The 22,049-nt window shown below is 36.5% G+C and overlaps 1 protein-coding gene across 1 annotated transcript in view; it reads left to right on the plus strand.

Annotated features, from left to right (window-relative positions):
* Positions 1–22,049, plus strand: part of ANKS1B (ankyrin repeat and sterile alpha motif domain containing 1B) — a 410,716-nt gene that overhangs the window by 137,880 nt on the left and 250,787 nt on the right. The window contains 2 exon segments of the mRNA XM_030447180.1: positions 2,624–2,760; positions 17,061–17,217. Coding sequence (XP_030303040.1) covers positions 2,624–2,760; positions 17,061–17,217 — 294 coding nt within the window.

The raw sequence follows: 22,049 nt of genomic DNA on the forward strand, positions 1-22,049 counted from the left end.
TATTTTGCTTGGAAATGCTGTAACTACTCTTCTTTGAAATTGCTACATATTATGTATGTTCCTGAACTGATTATAGTTGTATGCACACTGTAGCTGGAGAACTTTTTCTTGTCCCTATCTAGTGGGTCATATAACAGCCCTGCATTCTCTCATTAGTATCTTCCAATAAAATTTTATTGAAGGAATGTTACTCTCAGTCAGTTCAGTACTTCTCAGGTGTGGCTCTACCTGGGGACAAAACCTCATCTCCAGTGACCTATCACTGAATAAGGTCAACAGGGTCAAGTCTTTCCCACAGAAAAACCAAAATCTTGCTCATACAGCTTGATTCTTCTGTTAATCTCTTCCATGTATTTGAAGTGTGAGTAAGCTAATTAGAGGTGACTGTCATCAAGAGCTTGAAACAGAATGAAATGATGGGCAGAGAACTCTGTTCATTACCATCAGCATCAATCTTGATTTCTGTCTGGCCTTTGAGACATACATCTGTAAGATGCTTTTGCATCTGCAAGACTTCCTGTTTCCACTTGAAAGGCTTTCATGTAGTTAATAGTTGAAGGGCAGCAATGGCCTTCAGCACAGCCACAGAGGCTTCACAGCAAAACAGCAGCAGAAACACAGGGACTGCTGCTACCAGGGAGTCTTTGTTCTTTCTAGATTTACTTAGTTGTTGACAGATAAAATGATTCTACTTGTTTCTCACACCAGTTATTAATTAAGTGCACCAAGTACACTCAGTTAGACTTCTGTGAAACATTTCTCAATCTAGATGTTATTTCTTTGCTTTGTGGATGGGGCCTTTGTTACTATGTGTCTCAGCTATAGCACAAAGCTCTCTCAAAGTAGGTCAAGGAGGCTCACTGGTAACTATCTTTTGATCAGTCTGTCCATAGAGTGAAAGAAGAAAGAATATTTCATATTTCAGCAAAAGAGGATGAGACTTTTAGCTCAAATAATATGACCCTAACACTTTTTTGTTTTTTGGGCCTTCATCCTTCCTATGACATTTCAAAAGAGGAAAATAAAGGCCTTGGTGGAGTGTCTTTTTGTCAAATCCCTGACTCCCTTTTGGTGAGCCAGGCTTTCAAGTCACAGGATACTTTTTTGTATTCCACATGTAAATAGCTTTCCAATTAGATGCCAGGTCAGGTAGGAGGGCATAAGAGAGAGTTAAAGCTTTCTGGAGTGCCACTGAAGTTCTTTAGTGTTAGGGATGTTATTGTGCGGATTCACCTTAATGTCCTCTCTAAGTTTAAAATTTTTCTGGTTAATTGTATTAATACACATGTATTACTTCCCAAATGAAGCTAATTCTATTCCAAGATTACTGTGCACAGTTGCAATGATTTGGGAACGGTCTTTCTGTTTCTTAAAGAACCTCATACCTAAAGGTCTGACAGTTTTGATGGAGATGCTTTTCAAGAACCTTGAAATTGTCTGCTTCTGTGACAAGGGATTTCTGGAGTGGGTTTCTCCACAAAGTGAAAGCACATATTTGAGATCCACTTCAATTACAAATAAACAGGGTTTCTGCTGTAAGCTCTGCAAGCTGTCAGCTGAGGCCCACAGACATGAGATTGGAATGTCATCACTGTCTTAATGTACTTTATAGTACATTCAGGAACGTGGAGCACATCTTAGTGAACCACAAAGAAAGCTACTCTATAAATTCACAGATGCTGTAAAGGCCACCACAACCATGTGTATGCAATCTGAACTAAAGCATTTATTCAAGAGTATAATTCTAACAGCATGAAGTATTGTGGAGCTTTTGGCCTCATTCTGGTGCTTGGTTGCCACCACAGCTGAGAAGCTATGCTTTATTTTGTAATCTTTATTCTCTGATCTGATTTTCACTAACTTTATTTTGCATTGTTCAGACAGCATCAAGAACATTTAGAGATGGTAAGAAAGGTATTTTAAGTGCCCTTAATGGTCTTTCTCAGTACCATAAAACATCATCACAAAATATGTCCAAACAGAAGTTTCCCATGTACCTGCACATATGTAGAAATTTTGAAGACAGCTCTAGGTTATCTAGCTGAGATACTACTGGCAGGGTAGGTACTGCAGTGCAGAGCTCTATGGGAGATGGCAGTTTCATCAGAGGAGCTGAGTACATTTTTGTGCAGCTAATTCTTGCTGATCTGATAGGTGGTTCACAATGTCCAGGAAAGTTGTAACCAATGGTTCTTAGCATGCTCTAAGTTGAGAATGTGTTTATATAACTTGTTGAACCAGGTCTTTTGTGTTAAGACTTTCCAAAACGAGATATGAGTTAGATTAAAAAGATCCCTTTATAAACAACGCCTGCTACAGTGGTAATACTTGGATTCACAATTGGTAATTCAAAGTAACAAAAGTAAAATATTTGTGGGGTTTTTTATGCACTATTTTATTTAGGTATTTAGAGAGTGTTTTATCCTTCTTTAAAATAGGACAAATACATGAACTTATAAGTGAATATGAATGCAATCTATACCTTACCAAATACATTCAAATAATAGATTTCTAAAGTTGAAATAGTGTTCTGAGTAGTGTTCTGTTTTCAAAATGATTTTTTTAAAATTTTAAAATGTATGAAGTATTTGTAAGCTTGCATAAATGCTATTTTTATTCACAGATAATGCACCTCAGGTAGCAATTACCGCACCAGGATCTGGTAACCATAGAAACAGCTCTACAGGCCCAACACCTGACTGCTCTCCTCCATCACCAGACACTGCACTTAAAAACATAGTGAAAGTTATACGTCCTCAGGTAGGTGATTACCATAAGTATCCTTTTATTAGTTGTATTTTTCATTTCAAAAGCAGGCTATGATTCATGAATTCTAGGGGGATATTATCACTGTACACATGAATAGGTCAAAAACAGATAAATGGAACACAATGTATTTTGTACTTAGGAAGCAATCTTGATAGCAGAAGATAGGATATTTTATGGATGAACGCATACAGAGGTATCTGTACATTTTTCCTATAGCATTAACAATGAATGAAGTCTTTATGTAATATTTAGTATCTTTATTTACTCTTAGTTCTGTTTACATCAATATTCCATGTTACTTTTCCAAGTTTCCTTTCCTCTTTCTGTACCTCCATTTACATGACCCCATAAAACTTTATTCCTTCTTCAGTTTACTTTCTCATATAGTATTACTTCTTGACTTTCATCCTTCCTAACTATATGTATTTCTAATAGTGTTTGTTAAACAAGATGCTTAACATGTGGAAAACTTGAGTGCCCCATGTAATTCTTTAAGGAATACAGCATTTTAAAATAAAAGCTTTTAAATAAATAAATCTTAGAACTTGATTCAGTAGTATTGAGGTAATCAGCACAGAGGAGTTATTTTTAGATTCATGGGGGAACACAGGTCAGAAGAAACCTCAGGGAATTATCTAGTTCCTTGCTTAAAAAGGGGTGGCATTAGGTGTGTTAAAGCACCTTCAAACCAACAAGTGTGCATTTGTTTTGTGTGAACCAAAAGAACCTCTGTTCCTCTCCTACGAGTTACTGCGTTCAAATGCAGACATCTGTTCTTCATGGCTGAGCTAATCTCTGAGCCACTTTGGTGCTATTGAGTGCAGGCTTTGTGTCATCAGGATGTTGCTGGCATTTGTGTTACTTGTGAAGTAAGCTGATGGATACATGATATTTTTGTAAGAATTATGTCAAGCAGGTTGTTTCAATGACACACCAAGTCAATGTGCTACAGTGGTGGAGGTGGGTCTTCCTTTCAGTACTCCCTGGAGCTCATGGTTCAGAAGGTTTTGCTGAATTAAAGGTAATTCCTATCTGCAGCTGCCATTTCTCTGGAGGAGCCACTGGTTTCCTATGCCTGACACAGTCAGTGCACAGCAATTCTAATGACTGGCTTGTTCAGCCCAGCTCTCTGTGACAGCACAGTAGTTTGGGTTCCACATCTTGGTTTAAATCTAGATTGCAGGTGATCTAAAATAACAGCTTCTCCTTTTCTCTTTTTATAGTTGTTTCTGCTTTTGCTTTTCCCTGTAGTTTCTCTGTCCCTCCTACCCTACATCAGTGGTACTGAAATGCCTCCTTCCCTCTAAGCTGTTGTGTTTTTTTGGTTTTTTTGGTTTTTTTTGTGGAAAGCCAAACAGAAAGGTATTGGAATGTTGTTGCAACAAGCTGTTGTGTGATAACTTATTGAAAATAGCACTGAAGTAGCTGTTTCCATCATGACATTGCCAACAGATGGACCCAGAACACTGAATGGTGTTGTTCTCCTGCTAGTTAACTCTGAATGGATTTAGCAGATTCTGGGGAGCTATTTTCAAATTTAAATCATACCATTTACTGATTCCCAGTATTCTCATAGTTCTAAAGAACAAAATCTAGCTGTGCTATATATATGGTCAGAACTTTACCACGTTTTCTACAATGTCTCTCATGTGGCCCTACATGTGGCATACTTCCTATGCAGAAAAGAACAGCAGAAAGGCATATGTAGACTAGTGCTTAATGTATGCTGTAAATCTATAAACTAATACACAGGCACTTGTATGTGCAAAAGCATTCAGATCCCATTATGCTTGTGCTTTCTGTATGTTATATGCCCATTGTTTCAGTATTCTTCCTCTTCTTTTTGTTGCTTACCTAATCACCTCCCCCACAAGATTTCAACCCAAGAGTTTAGACAAAGAAGCTGTAGATGTTTGCAATGTTGTGTTTGCAAACCATTAGTGTTAATTCTGTATGCATATTTGATTCCTTTATTCCATGCCTGCTGCATTCAATTACATGGCAAGCTCTTTGAAGGGTTGGCACAATGGGATTCTATTCTTGACTGACCTCTCACCACTCATGTAAAACTAATGAATACTGTTACACAATGCATGCAAAGTAATTAATTTTCTGTTTTCTGCCAGGACCCCTTTGCACTTTTCTGGCAAAATAAACAGATTTTAAACAGATATAAAACAGGGATTGTATAAATTTCCTGAGCAGCTGTCACTCCTTTTCACCTTTCACCTTTTCATATGTCTTGTGCACAGAAAGGTGCCAGTGAAAGGCAGAATGGGAAACTCTTCAGCAGCCAGTTTTGCACTAGGCGGGCTTTGGTAGTTTGGATGAAACTGCCAGGGAAGTCTGTTATACAATTCATGTTATTTTAATTTGTAGCCTTAGTTGTTTTTCTTGGAGGGTTGTGCATACAACAGTTTACCCTCATGGAAGAGAAACACTGTATTTCTGTGTAAGCAGCAGAAGAGAAGGCCAAATATTCCTTCCTCCCACCAGTCTGGTGAGGGCAGGCACTGGCAGAGCCTGGAAAAAGAGAAACCTTTTGGTGAGCTGGCTCTGAAAGCAGAAGTGGGGGGCATTCTGCCTCATGTTTTCTTTGTCCTTTTCTTTTTAAGACTGCGTGCCAGCTCAGATGATGGCAGTGCACGCTGAAGATTTTGAAGATGTTTGCATGTGAGGTTTAGCACAGAAAAGTGGCCTCTCCTCTCTCCAGCTCCAGTTACTCTCACACCAAATGCAGCTGGTGGGGGACCCTCTCAGCTACACCTTCTATGTGGGGTGCCTCAAGAAGAGGGAGTCTGTGGTGCTGCGCTGCCAACATGTGGGGTGAAAGTACCACAGCCGGGAAGTGCGAGGCAGGAACAACCTCAGACACAAGTGGGAATGCAGAGAGGTCAGGGTCCAGGACAGTTAAGGAATTCCTCAGAGTATACTCAAAACTTGTTTTGTCTTTTTCCCTCTAGTTGTCTCTTAACATAATTATCCCCCTTCTTGTGTTAAAAACATGCCATCACAAAATCTGCCTGGGAATTTCTATTTTCCAAAAAACCCTTTACCACTTCTCCGGAAATGTATCTTTTCTTCAATTAATTATGAATTTTGAGGTGAGAGACTTGCTGTTTGTTGTGACTATACCACTCATCACTTAAGATAAGCCATAAATAAAATCTATCTAAAATTCTCTTTGCCCCATGCAATTCAGTGTACTGTTACTACAACTGCACCCTATTTTAACTGGAATGGTGCATCTTCCAGGCACAGGGCAGCACTCTAAGGAGATACTAACTCAGATCTTAAAGCAGTGTTACATTCAGTGCCACGGTGCACCCACCTCTACTGCTTCTAGTCCTGAAGCTCGCACAAGTAACAGTGATTCAGGGATCTGTGTTCTCTTTCATCTATGCTTCTTAGCTAGGGCTTGTACCTATGATCTAGCACGTTGCAAATACATATCTAGTTTACAAATTTTCACAGGGTCAATCTTTGAAAAAGAGAATTTGTTGAAAATTGTACAGATGCAGATAAGAAAAAAGTAATTTTTTTCCAGAGAAGTTTTAGTAAGTTTTTAACTTACAAATTGCTAATTAGTGAAGACTTTGACAAAGTATTATGATTTCAGGTTAAAGGCATATGTCTCTGTAAAGTATACTAACAGTACATGGGAGAAAAAGCTGAATGTGGTAGGAGACCAAGTAGGTTAATGTGTTAAATATTGTCCTATGAAAGTTTAGCCTCCCTTCCACATTTTAACTTAGTTACATTAGTACGTATGATAAAATGTAACTTACTGTGTCAGAGTCAAATTTTAGAAAGTGATAGCAAAATTGAGCTTTTTCTACCACAATTCCTATAGCTCTTGGTCTCAATGAATCCTGAGCAAAATCAGGATGTGTGTGCCACTTGGTATATTTCTTGTTATTAGCCACTCAGTTTGGTAAGCCTCTTCTTATTTATTTTCAGCTCAGCTCCATTTGAACAAATAAACTATATACATAGAGGGAGAAAGATCATCTTTGTTTACAGGAGACACTTTCTTTTGCCAATGATTCACTTGTGGTCATTGGAAAATTCTAATAAAATTGAATTCTGACTTCTCATCTTCGAAATTCTTTATTGTATGTAAACCAGCATTCACGTATTTTCCTTTTGTCTTTCTCAGATGTGTTTCAAATTACTAACTGTAGGTACAGCTTTTGATGTCTAAGTGTGGATTATTTAGAAATGACTTAGACATTATCTATTATGAACTAGTATTTTCCCCATTTTATGTGAATAACCAAACTCCCCCAGAATGTTTTTTCAGTGACATAAAGAGGGCTTCTGGTAGAAACACAAAGGATCTTAAATTTCAGTGTTTCTGACATAATGAAATTTCATCATCTTATTCCTGATTTTATTGTGAAGACCTGCAATAATCTATTCATTATAATTTCTTCTTCTTATGGGTTTGGATGTGCTGTTGTTACATCAGTCATCATTTTTTCTATTTATCTTTTTAAACCTCTTTGACCAAAGTTACAATTCCATGTATGGTTCATCATTCCTCTAGCTAAGACATCTAGCAATATAATAGTTAAAATGTAAGAGGACAAAAGAAATTCTCATTTTTTCTGCAAGCAGTAGTAGAATCCTGCAGGACATCTGCAGCCTCTGATAGACCTGTCCCACTTATTTGGGCTACCAGGTACACCTTGCCTAATGTGCAACTGTGTTGTGCATGCACAGTGAGTCAGGCATAACTGTGCTGATGTAGCTCAAAGGGAAAGAGAAGGGGCCATGACATTACACCCTCAATAGCAGCCTGGACAGGAATTGACAGACCAGCCATAGGAGATGTGTGCTCCAGAGCATCTCTAGTAGACCTAAAAAAATGACAATAATTTACGTTCAAGAAAATTGTATCTCACCCTTTTTGCGGTTAGGTGCAGGAATTACTTTGAACAAAAAATCATCTTAGAGGCAGCTCTCTATTCCAGAGAATAATTTTTTAGAACTAATTGTTCAATAGACAGGATTTTCAAGGGGATTGGTGTCATTATTTCCCCTTGGTGAAGTGGCCCTGGTTCCTCCCTATGCCAACACCTACTACAATAACTTTGGTTCTTCCTAAATGAAATGCATCTCTTGTCACAACTAACTTATGTTGGCCCATGCCTGTCTCTGGAAACTTCCTGAAATACCCACTGCAAGGTACAAGTGCATGGGAACTCTGTGATGCATCTACTGAACTTGTTTTGCAAGATTGAAAACCTGCTATTTTACATTTTAGCATAAAAAGGAGGGCTGGAGAACACAGTTATGCAATAAATGCTCTCTGCTCACTTTCTGAATTAGATTGCAGGACAGCTGGGATGTAAGGACTGTCTTTCTCCAGTGAAATGCATTCTGTTCACAGCCCGAGTTACAACATGCTCAGGCAGGCAGGGAATAACCCGGAAAATTGCCATGGAGAAATACCATGCCAGCACACTGTGCTTCCTGTTGAGGTGCATGTTTCTTTTTCTGGTATATTTTGGTGCTAGACTTTGTGCAACTGTGTGCAGTATCCACCACTAGCACAAGGGGCATAAAAGACTTCAAAAAAGACTTCACTGAGATAAAAATTTGTGAGGGATCAAATCCATCATCTCCAAAGTCAAAGCCACCTATTTGTACGTGGTTTTATGAAGCTGTAGTGCTGACCACTGGGAAGGTGCTGGCTGAGCGTTCCCCAGACCCTTTAAAATAAAGATGCAGAGTACAGGCCACAGATGGGAAGATTTAGCCCTCATTATTAGTTTGCCTGGTCTCAAGATTCCTCCTGTATTATCTAGTGTTTCTTACGTTGCATGTATCCATTAGGGCTGCAGACTCTTTAAGATAGTTGACAGCAGTCAGAGACCTTGATTCTAGGTATGAGATATATTTCAGAAAACTCTCCCTCTACATGCTTCTGCTTTAAACCTTTAAAGTGTCTGAGGAAATCTCCTGCACGCTATTTGGTATCTTCTTATTCTAATGGTGTTGAAATGAAGAACCAAACAGATAAATAAAGCTCCTAAGGAGCCTTTAAAAAAAGGAAAACAAACTAACAGATATTTTGTCAATGCCATTAATATGTGGTGGTCATCTATCTGTGACTTAAAATAGGACAGATGTGAAATTCTGTTATTCTGAAATACTGATTACCAGTTACAAAAAAAAAAAAAAAAAAAAAAAAGTTCATGATTGGAATTCTCTGACAAGAATGATTTTTCTCTCCCTGTATTATCCCAGAATTATTAGTTAGAAAACATGTTACAGCTCCAGAAGAGGATATTTAAAAAAAATTTCTTAGAGCATAATGGATACTCTGTGACTACTTAATAACATTAATGACAGTGTTATCAAAGAGGTGCTTTTAAAAAGATTTCTTTTGACAAGTAACTATAAAACATAATTCTGTTTAGATTGTTTTAATTAGAGCTGATATAATATGAAAACATAAACACATCTACCATTTATAATCATAGTACTAATGAAAATAGCAAACAGTACAAGTCAGTGCATTAATTACAGTTCAACAAGGTACTAAAGCACAAGTATAAATTAAAGCAGAAGAATACTCATTATTGACAGAACTGTTGTTTTTAAAATATCCCTTCTACAGGCATAAATTTTCTTGGTTGAAGTTGGTTACTTACATGGAGAGATTCTCTAGCTTGTGTTTCCTGATTTACCATAAGCATACATCTTACAGGAAAATAGAACATTTTTTATTGCTGAATTTGTAACAGACCAAATTGGTGAAATAATGAGCACAGAAATAGTTCAGATACTGAACTATATGTGTGTCTATACTAGTAAAATAAGCTTCTGAGCTCTGTAAGGTTTTTAACTATGCTGGTATCTAAGTTCTTGTTGTTAACTTGTTCAACACAGTCCTAGGTATAGTTTTGTTCCTGTACAACTTTCTGTGTTCAAAGGTATCCACTGTCAGGCCTGATTTGGAATTTGAATGGGCCAAGGTCCATTCCTGGTAGGTGGTTGTGTTTTGAAGACCCCACTCTGAAGGCTAAGTTTAATAGTAGGATTGTGAACCAATCCATGCCAATTGCCCTGCCCTGCCCTACCTAGGATGTGTAATACTTGGAAACAGTAACACACTTAGCATCAAAGCTTTACCTACAGTGCTGTGATGGGTATCTCACCAGATTCATAGCATTTTCCTTTGTTTCTGTGTAGTGCTGTGTGGTCTTGAACCTGTTAGTTATTTAAGCATCCTGTATCATCCCAAAATGCACCACATTTTCATGCTTGCATCCTCTCTGTAGCATACAATTTAAACCTTCAATATTTGTAATACACAAATGGAACAATAAAAGTAATTTTCATAATCTGTAGGTGAAAATGGGATATTCCTAACAGCTGGAAGCTGAGGTGTTTGTTTGGTTTTTTTTAAGAAAATGACCTTACATCCATTTTCCAACTGTTTTTTTGTTTTTGTTTTGTTTTTTTTAAGCTTTGAAAGTTAGAAGCTTTTTATAGATGTAGAATAACACATTCCTCTTCTTTACCAAACTATCTCTTGCAATTTTGAGCTTATTTCAAGCAATGTTTTTCCAAGATAGGAATAATAGTGTATCTTCAAATTCTGGTCACGTCAGTTTGGGAGGGAAACCACTACAAAGGTGATACAATTTTTAGCACTTAGGACTGCTATACCTCACAACCCACAGCTGCAATATGAATGTAATTAAAAGAAAAGTAGAAGCCAAGGATAAATGGAAACTGGGAGAAGATCTGTTTTTTTCCTTATTTATTCCCAGTCTAATTTGTCACCTAATATAAAACCAGAGGCATAATATGGAAGGGGACAGCAACCCTCTGACCTTTATCTACTTACTTAGGAGAACTCCTAAAGGAGTATCTAGTGTCACATGCATGGAGGAGAACAGAAAGAACTATGGATTTATCTTACATAGATTCACATTGTGTGACTTTCTAACCACAGGGTACAGGAAAGAGCTACGTATCTGTGCTATCCTTGAGTGTGTCTCTAACAGAAGTATGCTGATGGGCCATGAGGTTGCTGTAAAGATGTATTCACTTGCTGCTCACACAAGATGCAAGAGGCACATTTTCTAAATTAAAAATCAGTCAAACAGAAATTCCAAGGACTTTAGCAATGTGATACCATTACACATGAATTTAGTTTTTAAAATATATTATGCTTTTAATAATGAAAAGGATTTACAATTGAATACCAGTGAAACCATTTCTCATTTCTTTATCCTTTTTTTGTGGTTTTTGTGGGTTTTGTTTTTTTTTTTTAAATTCCCATGATCTTGTAAGCTCACTGTTGTGTCTGCTTGTGATATATTTGTTGCCAACCACTGTTATTTCTGCCTTCCGCTCTTAAACTAAACGAAGATGTTGAGAAGCAAAACCAAGAATGTCAAGATGGGTGCTGTCAATGCCTATATATTATTTTAAATTGTAGTCATAATTCAAGATAAAGTTCTACAAAACAACAAAAAAGAGAAAATTAGATTACCTAACTAAAAAGATAATGTGTCTTCAGTTTATTTAACATTGCATTTTGAGGCTTGACAGAATAATTGATTCAGGAGTCTGGTAGTTGTTCATCACAATCTTTCACTTATAGATGACACAGATGAATCAAACCCAGATTCATTGTAATCTCCAGTTTTTGCAATTTCAAGGCTACTTGATCATCTTAGTTTAGTTCCTATAAATCACATAGCTCTGGGCAGCAGCACTGACTGATAGGAGTCTGTCAGGCCTCTTGATTTCTGCAAATAAAAATTGAGCTACTGGGGCAGCTTGTCTTCTCAGAGGCTGTATTTACCAACAAATTCATTAATAATATGGGATTTTATGTACGTATACATGACCAAAAGTGACAAAGAATGAAACAGATGTGGTATGTCTGGATGCTGAGACAGAGGACAGACTAAGAAACCATAAAAATGATGTGAATGTTGTATTGAAATGGAGGGCAGAGGTTTAAATCAGATGAATTGAAAGACAATGAGAGGAATGTTACCTTGATGATTCTACAAATGTAGTGATTGATAAAGTCAGTATGATCGGAAAGTTAGGGAGTTCATTTGAGAGACTGTGATGACAAAGCCCCAGAGGAAGCAGAGAAGCAAATTTTGGAAGACCAAATAGAATTAGAATCAGCTAGGATACTGTGATGGGTATTCCAGAGTAAAATAAGTAGTTTTGGATGGAATATAACAATAGACAGGAGAAATGGGAAAAAGAAAGAGCTGAGAGGAAATGTGAGTAGGTAAAAATAGAACAGGGTGTTTCTTAAGTAGAAAAAAGTTCATCAGAGAATAAGAATTGTTTGGGCAGCTACCAAAATGAGGGATTTATGCAGCCACTTGGCTACCCTTAGGCTGTGTTATCTATATGAGATGACCTGGGAAAGGGGCTACAGCTTCTTACTTTCTGCATGTTATATGCTAGCTCGAATTTGAGAATGCCTGTTCTCTATTCAATTGTTCACTTTTGGCACTGTATAAACCATCTTTTTACATTATATTGGGCAGCTAGAATTTGACAAAATTTTCTCTATTCTCATTGGTTTCCCGTTATTTAATGCACCACACAACTGTCCCTTGAGAGGGCTCTATACCCTAGTTCAGCATCTATAAAATGGGGCTAATAGTTCTGTCACAGTGCAGAGGAGTGTTGTGAGAATTAAGTTCTTTAAAGGCTGTGATGGTGCTGTATACAAACCCCAATGATAAGAGAAGACGGAGTCACAAGCTTTTATTGCAGACTATTTCAAAGCTGGAAGAATATTTTTATGCTAAATTTAGGAATTATGCCCTGTTCCCTCTGCTAAATGTTGTGAGAAATATTTGCATGATCCCTCACATGCTCATAGTGTTCCACATGAGTCAGAGTAGCATTACAGAATTTGCATACAACTGACATTTATGGGAGCATTAAGTATGTCTTCGCTTACCTTTTTAATAGAAAGGCAATTCAGTATGTGTATTTTGAGGACTTTTCCCATTTTGCAGTGTTTAAAGTGCTATATGTTCACTACTTACTATAACATGAAAATATTCTTCTCATTTGACCTGACTTGCAAGTTATTTAAATCATGTTATTGCAATACCTTAAAGATTTTTATTGATTTGTTTTTGCTTTTGCATTAATGATATGGTCTATTCATTAGTCTGATTTGGTAAGCTGTTTAGTATAGTCTAGGGTTTTCTAGGTCAGTATTATGGCAATTGAAGTAATAATCATGCAGAAACATTTTAAAGTAAACAAAATCAGTCATTAAAGAGATTTACACATAACAAGTAAATGACACACGTTAATGTAATGAATAAAGAACATCTACTTAAGGTCAAATTTGCATGTGATTATGTAGCATACATACAGGGGTGAAGTTAAACCATATGATTTGATTTCCCAAGGTTTATCTAAGTGTTCATAGGTGTGTTGAGTAGTATGGGGCAGGCATGCAGGGACTGGCAAAGCTGGCTAGGGAACCATCATCTCTTTGGGACAGTGTTTAGTGTTTGTAAAATCTCCACAGCTGTAAAACCTTGGCCCCTGGCTACATTTCCTGGACTTTATGGTAGTAAACTCTCTTAGAATTATTCAGGACCTATCTTGAGAGATCTTGGTAAATATAATTTAAAAGTAGCTTTGTAAAATGCAGTCCAGGAAACCAAGGTACAAGTCTTCAGTAAGTGATTTGTTAGTTTCTGGCTAAAGATTCTGCCAATAAGGCTGGATTTTGACCCAGAGCATCTACATGTGAGCTAGAGGTGGCACTCATTCTGGGTCTAAAACATCCATGCTTTCATCTCTGTATATACAAATCTCTGTCTGATTTGGATATCTAATCTGCCATCATGGTCAAGAGAGGTGTTGATTTCAACACAGTTGCCTAAAAATAGGCATCTAATGTTTGAAGTTTCATGTCTTTGGCATGCACATGAAGACTGATATGATATAAAATCTACACAAGTGACAACCACACTCATCTGGATGGCAGCTGGAGGCCAGGTGGGGTGCCCCAGGGGTTCTCCAGTGATGGTAGATACATGTATTAAAGAAAGTGAACTAATAGCAAGGTGACTAGAGTGAAGTGAGTGAGTTTTCTGGACACTATTGATTGTATTGACTAGATCTCAGTTGACTGTAATGGAAGCTTAGATACCCAGTGTGGATGTAAATAGCTGTGCTGTAAATTTAGTTCTCTAAATCTGGAACTGAATTTAATCCTAAAGTCAATTAAAAATTAAAATCAATTTTTCGCTAGAGTCTTTATGCAAACTGTACTTTAGAGAGACACAGGCAGAGGGTTGCACTCAACACAGACTGTCTTACTACATCTCTGTTTGCTACTTGTTCATTAATATATGCTCACGTTAACAACATAACATTTTACAGGATACAGCAAAGGTGCAGAAGTCTCCTCTAGTTAGCTATAAAAGCTCAGATGCTAGATTCCTGTGTAATTATGTAGAAAAATTACTGGCACATGTTGACATATGGGCCTTATTAACTCCAAACAATATAGCAGAAGTGTTATGCTGTGAAGCACTAGATACTGTGAGGTTCTGTACAAAATGCTGAGATTGGAAAGACACATTAAAGTGAGATATGTTTCTCTGAATTAATGATAATGTCAAAGCCCAAAATAATCTAGGAGGTATTTTGTATCATTCAGGTCAGCAGATGGTTGCATGTTAGCACAAACAAACAGAAAAAGTGTTTCTAGCTTCCATAATCATCTTTGAAAATCACTCTAGACTTACTTTATATCACTAACCCATGTCTCCAGAGCAAATCATAGCTATTTATTGATGAACATATTTTTAGAATCTGAGAATTTACAGACTAAACTCATCTATGAAAGAAACTTCAGAATAGCTGGAACAATTCCTGCATTCCCTTCTACCCACCCCTCCTTTCCCCAAGAACATGGAAGTGTTTTCCTGAGAAACTTCTAAAAGATGATAAAATAGCTTGTAATACTATAGTGAGGTACAGTGAGACAGCTGGTCAGCCTTAAGTGAGTAAAAGGCAGTATGATGTGTCAGGTGCTGGTATTCTTACTGCAAGAAAGGGGCAGACAGTGGCTGGAGACCTGACTGGACAAAAGCCAGTGCAGTTCTTTCTAGAGCTGCTGGGGAGGACAGGGCTGGGCAGTCCCAGATGCCCCTTTAGGCAGGAACTTTCTCATTTTAAGAATAATCAGAGGTCCTGAACATGATGTTACTTGAAGCATCTCCTTTTCAATTCAGAAGCTTTATGCAAAAGCACAAAGACAGCATTGCTTGAGAAAGGACTGGGAGCATATTTCTAAATGGCTGGATATCTTTTCCAGTTTTAGAAATAATTAGGTCATTGATGGGTTTGTTGTCTAGTAAAAGCATGCAGTTTAGGCTTGATTAATACACCTGAATATTTTTGGTCTGATCAGAATGTTGTTTTGGCTCAAGTCCCAAATGATGACTTTCAACCACACTTTTTGATGTTGGAGTCTGCTTCTGTTCATTGAACTCTCCCATGAAATTACTGGTCCTAGGATTCAGCCTTTCAAAGGAGAGTATATTTTTAACTTTTTAAGAAAGTAAAACCCCACAACAAACCATAGATGAGTTCCAGATGTATGCCCAAATTTACCCTTTGCAATTTCTCTCAGTTTTAGTAGGACACAGATAATTCGCATGGAGCCCAGCCCAACTTTAATTAGCAATCAATATTATACAAACCTAAGTCTATTTATCTTTTTTTGTGTGATGTTTCAACCGAAAAAGTGAATATTTAGTGAGAACAGCCTCTGATCTGTTAAGACTGACATGGGAAAACAAGAAGAGTTAATACACCCTTTCTCAGCTTTAGTTTTTCTGAGGCAGTACTTCCTGTGATCTTTTTTCACTGTCATGAAAAAGACATTCGGACAGCAGTACACTTGGATGCAGGCTATCCACTATTTTGGAAGATGCATTTAATGTTTCACATGATTGGTCATGAAGCAGCAAGGAGCATATCGTGGGCTTAGGATGTAGCAAGACGAACCTCTCTTAGGGAACGGCGCTTCAAGGTCCAACCAGGTGTTCCAGCAGAGACTCATGAGCAATGCTCTAAGCGCATGGCTCTCAGAGTTGACTAGCCCAGATCGGCACTGTTGCTGCAAGAGCAACTGGCCTCTCTGCTGGCTAGCTTGGCACTGAGCTGAGCCTGTGCTTCAGGACTCACCTTTTATTGGCCCCCTGGTCCTGCTCATGCGCAGTGGGGGCCTGCCCTAATCAGGCACAGGTGGGCTTAACACAAGCTCATGCTCGCTCCCTGGCAATTAGGGGCACCTGGTTGCCTTGTTACACTACATTAGGATATTTTGAGTATGAATCCAGATGAGTGCTGTGACAGGCTATTTTAGCATGACACTGAAAACCTTCTGAAGGCTGTGGTGCATCAAGCACTAAGCTGATGTCTATATTAGTAAGTAGTGCAATGAAAGGGGAACTTACTTGAGTTGTGAAAAAGTTGTTACAGACCTAATGATCACACTGTATTGCTTACATTGGTTTTAATTTGGGATACCTTTAGTGTGGTCTTATAGTCAAAAGGCCACAAGGAGTTGGTATGATCCTGTAACATACCTTATGGTATAGCTCCCAGAAGGAATGAGTTTTTCATGCTCTGAAGCTGATCCAAAGCACAGCCATTAAGTGGGATCAGTGCAGAGGTTCACTTCAAAAGTAAATCTTTGATACAAACTAGCATCAAGTTTTCCACTGTTCTGTGAAAACTCATGAAATGTTGGATTGTCATGTATAGTATTAAAGTGACACTTGTTCTCTAAGCTTTTAGGCATTTCAGTCTTGAATAGTTAAGGCGGCAGCCCTTCATTAACTGAATAATTAGCAGAGGGTTGCTTTCAAGTGATGAGTGCTTGGTATTATTTTGTAAATTTCATTATATAGACATCAGTGGTCTAATTGCTTTGCAAGATGTACCCCGTTATGCAGCTGGTGAAGAGTTCCCTTTCTTATCAAAAGATGATTGCAATTATTATATGCAAGGCTGTAAAACCCTATTTTGTTTTGAATTAAATTGATTAGAATGAAGACATGCATTTTTTTCTGGTAAAGATTAATCCAGATTTTGAGAGGAAATTATCTCTATATCACCACAGTTTATGAAAGGGCTTTGAGTCACATAAAAACAGAGAATCCATAGGTAAATTTATAAAATGTTAAGTAATGAAAACCATACAAAAAGTCTCTATTTTTGACTCCAAACTTCTCTTTTTCTTGTAGCCCAAGCAGCGCACATCAATAGTATCTTCTCTGGAATTTCATCGAATGAATCACAGCCACAATTATTTTGAAATCAACTCATCCATTGGCTGTCCAAGTTTTATTTCTGCTCCTGCAATCAGTCCAGCTAATTATTCCTTTGGATCTCTGGCATACAGTGTTGAAGAGAGAGAACTTCCAGGTAGAGAAAAAAAATCTTAGCCTATCAACAAAGTTTTTTAAAACTAGAGGTCTGTGGGTTTAAACTGCAATTGCTGTTGCCTTTGGTAGTGAAAAACATTTGTCATAAATACACAGAATTATCTCTGATTTATTTTTTCAGTTGCCCAACACAGAGTACTCATACTTTTTGACCAATATTATGAGAATATACTTTTTCCTGAATGTTATATTTTGAATAACCAAACTTTGCTTTACAGGAATGCCTAGAATTTTGGTAGCATACTTTTCAAAATTACAATGATTCAGGTACACAACTAGTCTCATCATCGTGTAGTCAGCTTATACTAATATGAATTTTAAATTGGAAAAATGCAATTAGAAATGATCATGTAACCATCAGGAAAGATAAGCAAGGGAAGATTCATAAGTAATCTGACATTGTTTCTGCAGTAGTAATGGGATTCATTAAAGCCAAACTTTAATATATTTACTCTCAAAATAAGAACTGAATAGAGGGAATAGAGTGATTGTAACTCTGAAGATTTTATCTGTATATAGACGTTTACATAATAAAAAGGATTAAAATATTTTCCTCTTGACAGATCAAAACTTCAGGAGCACGAAGGTGTCAGTAGACCATGGATTTACTCATAATTGAGTTGGTTTATTTAGGCTGGGCTTGTAGCAGAGGAATATAGTATAGGGGAAGGCTGAATAATTGAAACAAATGTCTTTGATCTAGTTTATGTGATCTAGAGATGGAATTGCTTATTTTACTGGGAAACAGAAGTAGATTACAATAAAAAAATATAGATGTTGAAATTCCATACAAATTTATCAGCTGGCTTTTGTAATGTTCGTGTTCCAATAAGATGAATCCGTATGCTTCTGATTTGTAGGGTCTGAAAGTTCTGAAAACTGATGCTTTTAAATAATAAAAAACTAATGAACTTCATAGTTAGATGGAAGGAAAACTTTATTGCTGAACAATGGTCATGAAATAAGTTAAAGGTGAGAAATTGCATCTGTTCTAATGAAGAAAAAGTTAAAATATGAGAATTTATTAATATTGTTATTCTTGGACTGGCTGTGTAATTATCTTGGAAACTAAAGCAGTGTGCTTATATTTGTTGGTCTGGCAAATATTTTCAACCCTGTCTGGAAATGCATTTGAATGATAACTTTTGTTCCTAGGTTTGGGGTCACTTGATTCTTTAGGTTTTGGGTGGGCTTTTTGTTGTTACTGTTTTTTCTACCCTAGTTTCCCTTCAGTGTTTACAGTTTTGTTCTGGGTAGTTACATGATACTGGTTGTTTAAAAGCAAAACTAAGAAAACACAAGGAACATTAATTGGCATTAACTTATGCAGATTTCTGCTGTTTCACAGTTCTTCATAATATCTAGATATGTTTTACTTTTATCTTCTTTGGTTAAAATTAAAAGGGACTGCACTCAGTAACTTTTAATGACTATTTCATTTAGTCTGAAACTGGAACTATCTCATGCTCATTAGCAGTGTGCATTTCTAATTTGTGGGTGTCTCAGCTTATGGATTGAATGTCCTCCTGACTCTGCTTAGAAATTTAAGAAAAAACAATAAAGGCAAAAAATGATTGGTTCTAAAGTTTTAGACATCTTATACAATTTTTTTCTAGAGTGCAGTATACCATAAGTAAATTAAATAATTGTAGTAAAAGTGTAATTCCACACCCCCTTCTCAGATGTTTTCTATCCTAGAATATTCTAAGTACTGTATAGCACATACATAGTCTTAGTCTGAATGAACACCCCAACATTTTATGTTGTTCATTAGGGTACTTTTCACCCCTTAATTATAGGTGATGCCCTGTAATTCAGCAGGAGACAAGGAGTACTAATGTGTAAAGAGAATAGAAAAGATCAGAAAGAAGAGAACAAAATTGTCTCTCTTGGAAAAGTCTCTGAGGCTTGTCTCTTACCCCGTTTATTAAAAGGTGGACCTTGAATAATAATGGTCAGCAAGGAGAAGCAGACAACAGCTTTTCCACAACAACTTTTTTCCACAACAGCTTTTTTTCTTCTTTAGCTACCTGTTGTTTCAGTGAAAGTTTCCTTATTCCTTTTCCAGATCTACGATGACAATTGAAATTGATCACATTTCAATTGTAATCTCTGAATTTTAATATCTGGTTTCCATCTTGTTCTAAAATTGTAAAGAACATCTGCACTTAAAAGAATGTTAAATTCAGTAATAATTGAGGATTAGTGCGCATTTCAGTGTGCATTGAAATCTATATTATATTCTTGGGCATTTATATCTCTCATTTTTAAAAAAAAGCATGATTAGCAAAAAGCAACAAATAATTTTTTCATGCTTATGGAAGCCAAGGGTCTTCTGTTGACCAGAAACAAAGAATATACTGAAAGAACCCATTTTCATAGGAACTGAAGCTGGTGGTTTTCTGTTGCCCTCTTTGAAACACTCAGAATGCTTTTTACAGGATTTCTGAGACAGGAACTGCAGTTTAAAAAAGCGTAAATAAGGTATTTCCCTATTCAATTTCATGCTTTTAGGTTTTCTTCAGGAAACTTGCAATGATTCATTATCATGCAGATGAGAGCTGGAGGCAAATGCAACAAAATAATTATTCTAATTCTAAAATCTTCATCATTTCACTTCCATCTCAATAGTATGCTACCAAAGAAGAATGAATCTTCTGAAACTTTTGATGGATTAGAGAAAATCCCTTTTATATGAGGGAATAGCAGTTTTACTCATGGTGTTTGCTAATTCCCTACATCCCCTGATTTGAAACAGGGACTGCAATTTTTAATAAGTGCATTTCTATCAATTAGAAAACCACTGACTTTTACCGCAGTGCTCTATTATGCAACAGACAACATATGACAACATTTTCTGATCAATTAGCTGGAGAGAAGTCCATGAATCTTTAGCTTTGGGATCAAAAGGCCTTGTCGTTTAAACAAATCCATGTATATTGCCATATATTGTATATATGGACAGCAGAAAATACTAATAATTAAGTAATAATATAATAAAATACTAATTTAAAAATATTAATAATTAATATCTGGTTGCCTGCATCTAAAATGTAAGTATAAAGATTCCATTATTTGTTTTGAACTTTAACTTGTGGAAGAACCTGCAACAAGTGTATAGGAACTCTTCAGTATACACAGGGCAGACTGTGAATGCAGCTTTGGTGTGGCCTATTTTTACAGTTTTATTTGCAGTAAGAACATTGCTTTCACAGAAATATTCTCAAATTAAGAGGGAATGATCATGCTTTTATAGCATTGCATTTCACCTCAAGTAGGAGGTGAATTCAATAGCTCAGACCATTAAACGTTCTACAATAAAACTGAGCCCACTTAATTGCATAAAGAAATCTTTACTGTGTGTATCTGTGTCATGGCAAGATGCTAGTAATTTTCTTAGTCATCTGAATACATGTTTCTTAAGTCTATTGTATAACAAAACAAATTAAAAAAATGAAGACCTCAAAATCAGGTGAGGTTTTAATTTGTGAGATGTTCATCATAGATGTTTGACAGTGAAGACCTCTAGATCATTCATTCCAGAAGAGGGCAGTCTGGGCTTTCAGGGAAATGCTTTATTCTGGGGCTGTGCCTGGTTATATATACATTGCTGAGGTTCTTTGGAAACTGTAAATCTGAAAGCTTGAAGGCAGTAAAATCGTGGCCATCTTGGTTACATCAGCTTGGCACAATCAATACGCACAGATGAAATTTCCATTCTTTTTCATTTTATTTTTTCATTTCTGCTTGATCAGTCAGAATAATGAATCTTTTCCTAGATCATATTAATTTCATTATGTCTTCTTGTATTAAGTATAATTAGGCTCTCAAATTTAAAAGGTGGGTCTGCAGATAATCTTCCTGTCTTTCAGATCAGATAATAGATCAGTACTTGGATGCATTTATACAGCAAAAATGTCATCAGTCATCTATAGGTAATCTGATTGCAATGTTCATTTTCAGTCCCTGACAATAATTAACATTTCCAATAAACTCTGTATACCGTTCAAAGTAAAAGAACAGATTTTTTTTTTCTCTCATCTTTTTGTGGTACCTGAAGGTATTTACTGAATTAATCTGGTAGGTACAAAGTCTGTCTTCACTATAGAACCTTAATGTAACTCGTACTCTTTTTACATGTCTTGTCTATCTCATTCATCTAAGAAGGCTACATTGTTCCTTAGAGCAATCCAGAATGTAAAATTCAAGAATTCAGTCTTTAATGTGTGAATTATAATTTTTTTTTCTGTTCTACAATTGAAAAGCAATACTGAAGCCACCTTTTTCTTCACAAAGATCTGTTTTCAGATCTTTCTTTAAAGTAAATACCTGATCTAATTAATTTATCTCACGAACCAATTTTTTTTATTTTTTAAGCAAAAGCATCCTTAAAGACTTAAAGATAAGCTTGCAGTTGTATCTTTCTCTTTCTGGAGGATCAAGAGATACTGCATATTACTGTGGCTGTTAGAAACCATTAGAAACTTGATTCAAAGGTCTGGTCTAAAATTCCTCGCTATGTTACATTCCTAGATACAGTAAAATTTATTTGACTTCAGGAGCATTCCTTTATGTGACATTCACAGAGCTACTATTTGAAGTAGGACACATATTTGTCAACGTTACTTTTCTGATTCAAGTATCTAATTTATTTGGATCTGATGTGAAAAGATCAAACTGTGACATCTATGTAGACTCTTCAAGACTTGTTTCTTCAATTATAAAAAGCTTTAGAATAACCAGAAGTGAAATACAAAATGAAAGCAGTGCAAAGGAAAGCAGAAATAT

The sequence above is a fragment of the Calypte anna genome, chromosome 1 (genome assembly GCF_003957555.1).
Source record: "Calypte anna isolate BGI_N300 chromosome 1, bCalAnn1_v1.p, whole genome shotgun sequence".
NCBI lineage: Eukaryota > Metazoa > Chordata > Aves > Apodiformes > Trochilidae > Calypte > Calypte anna.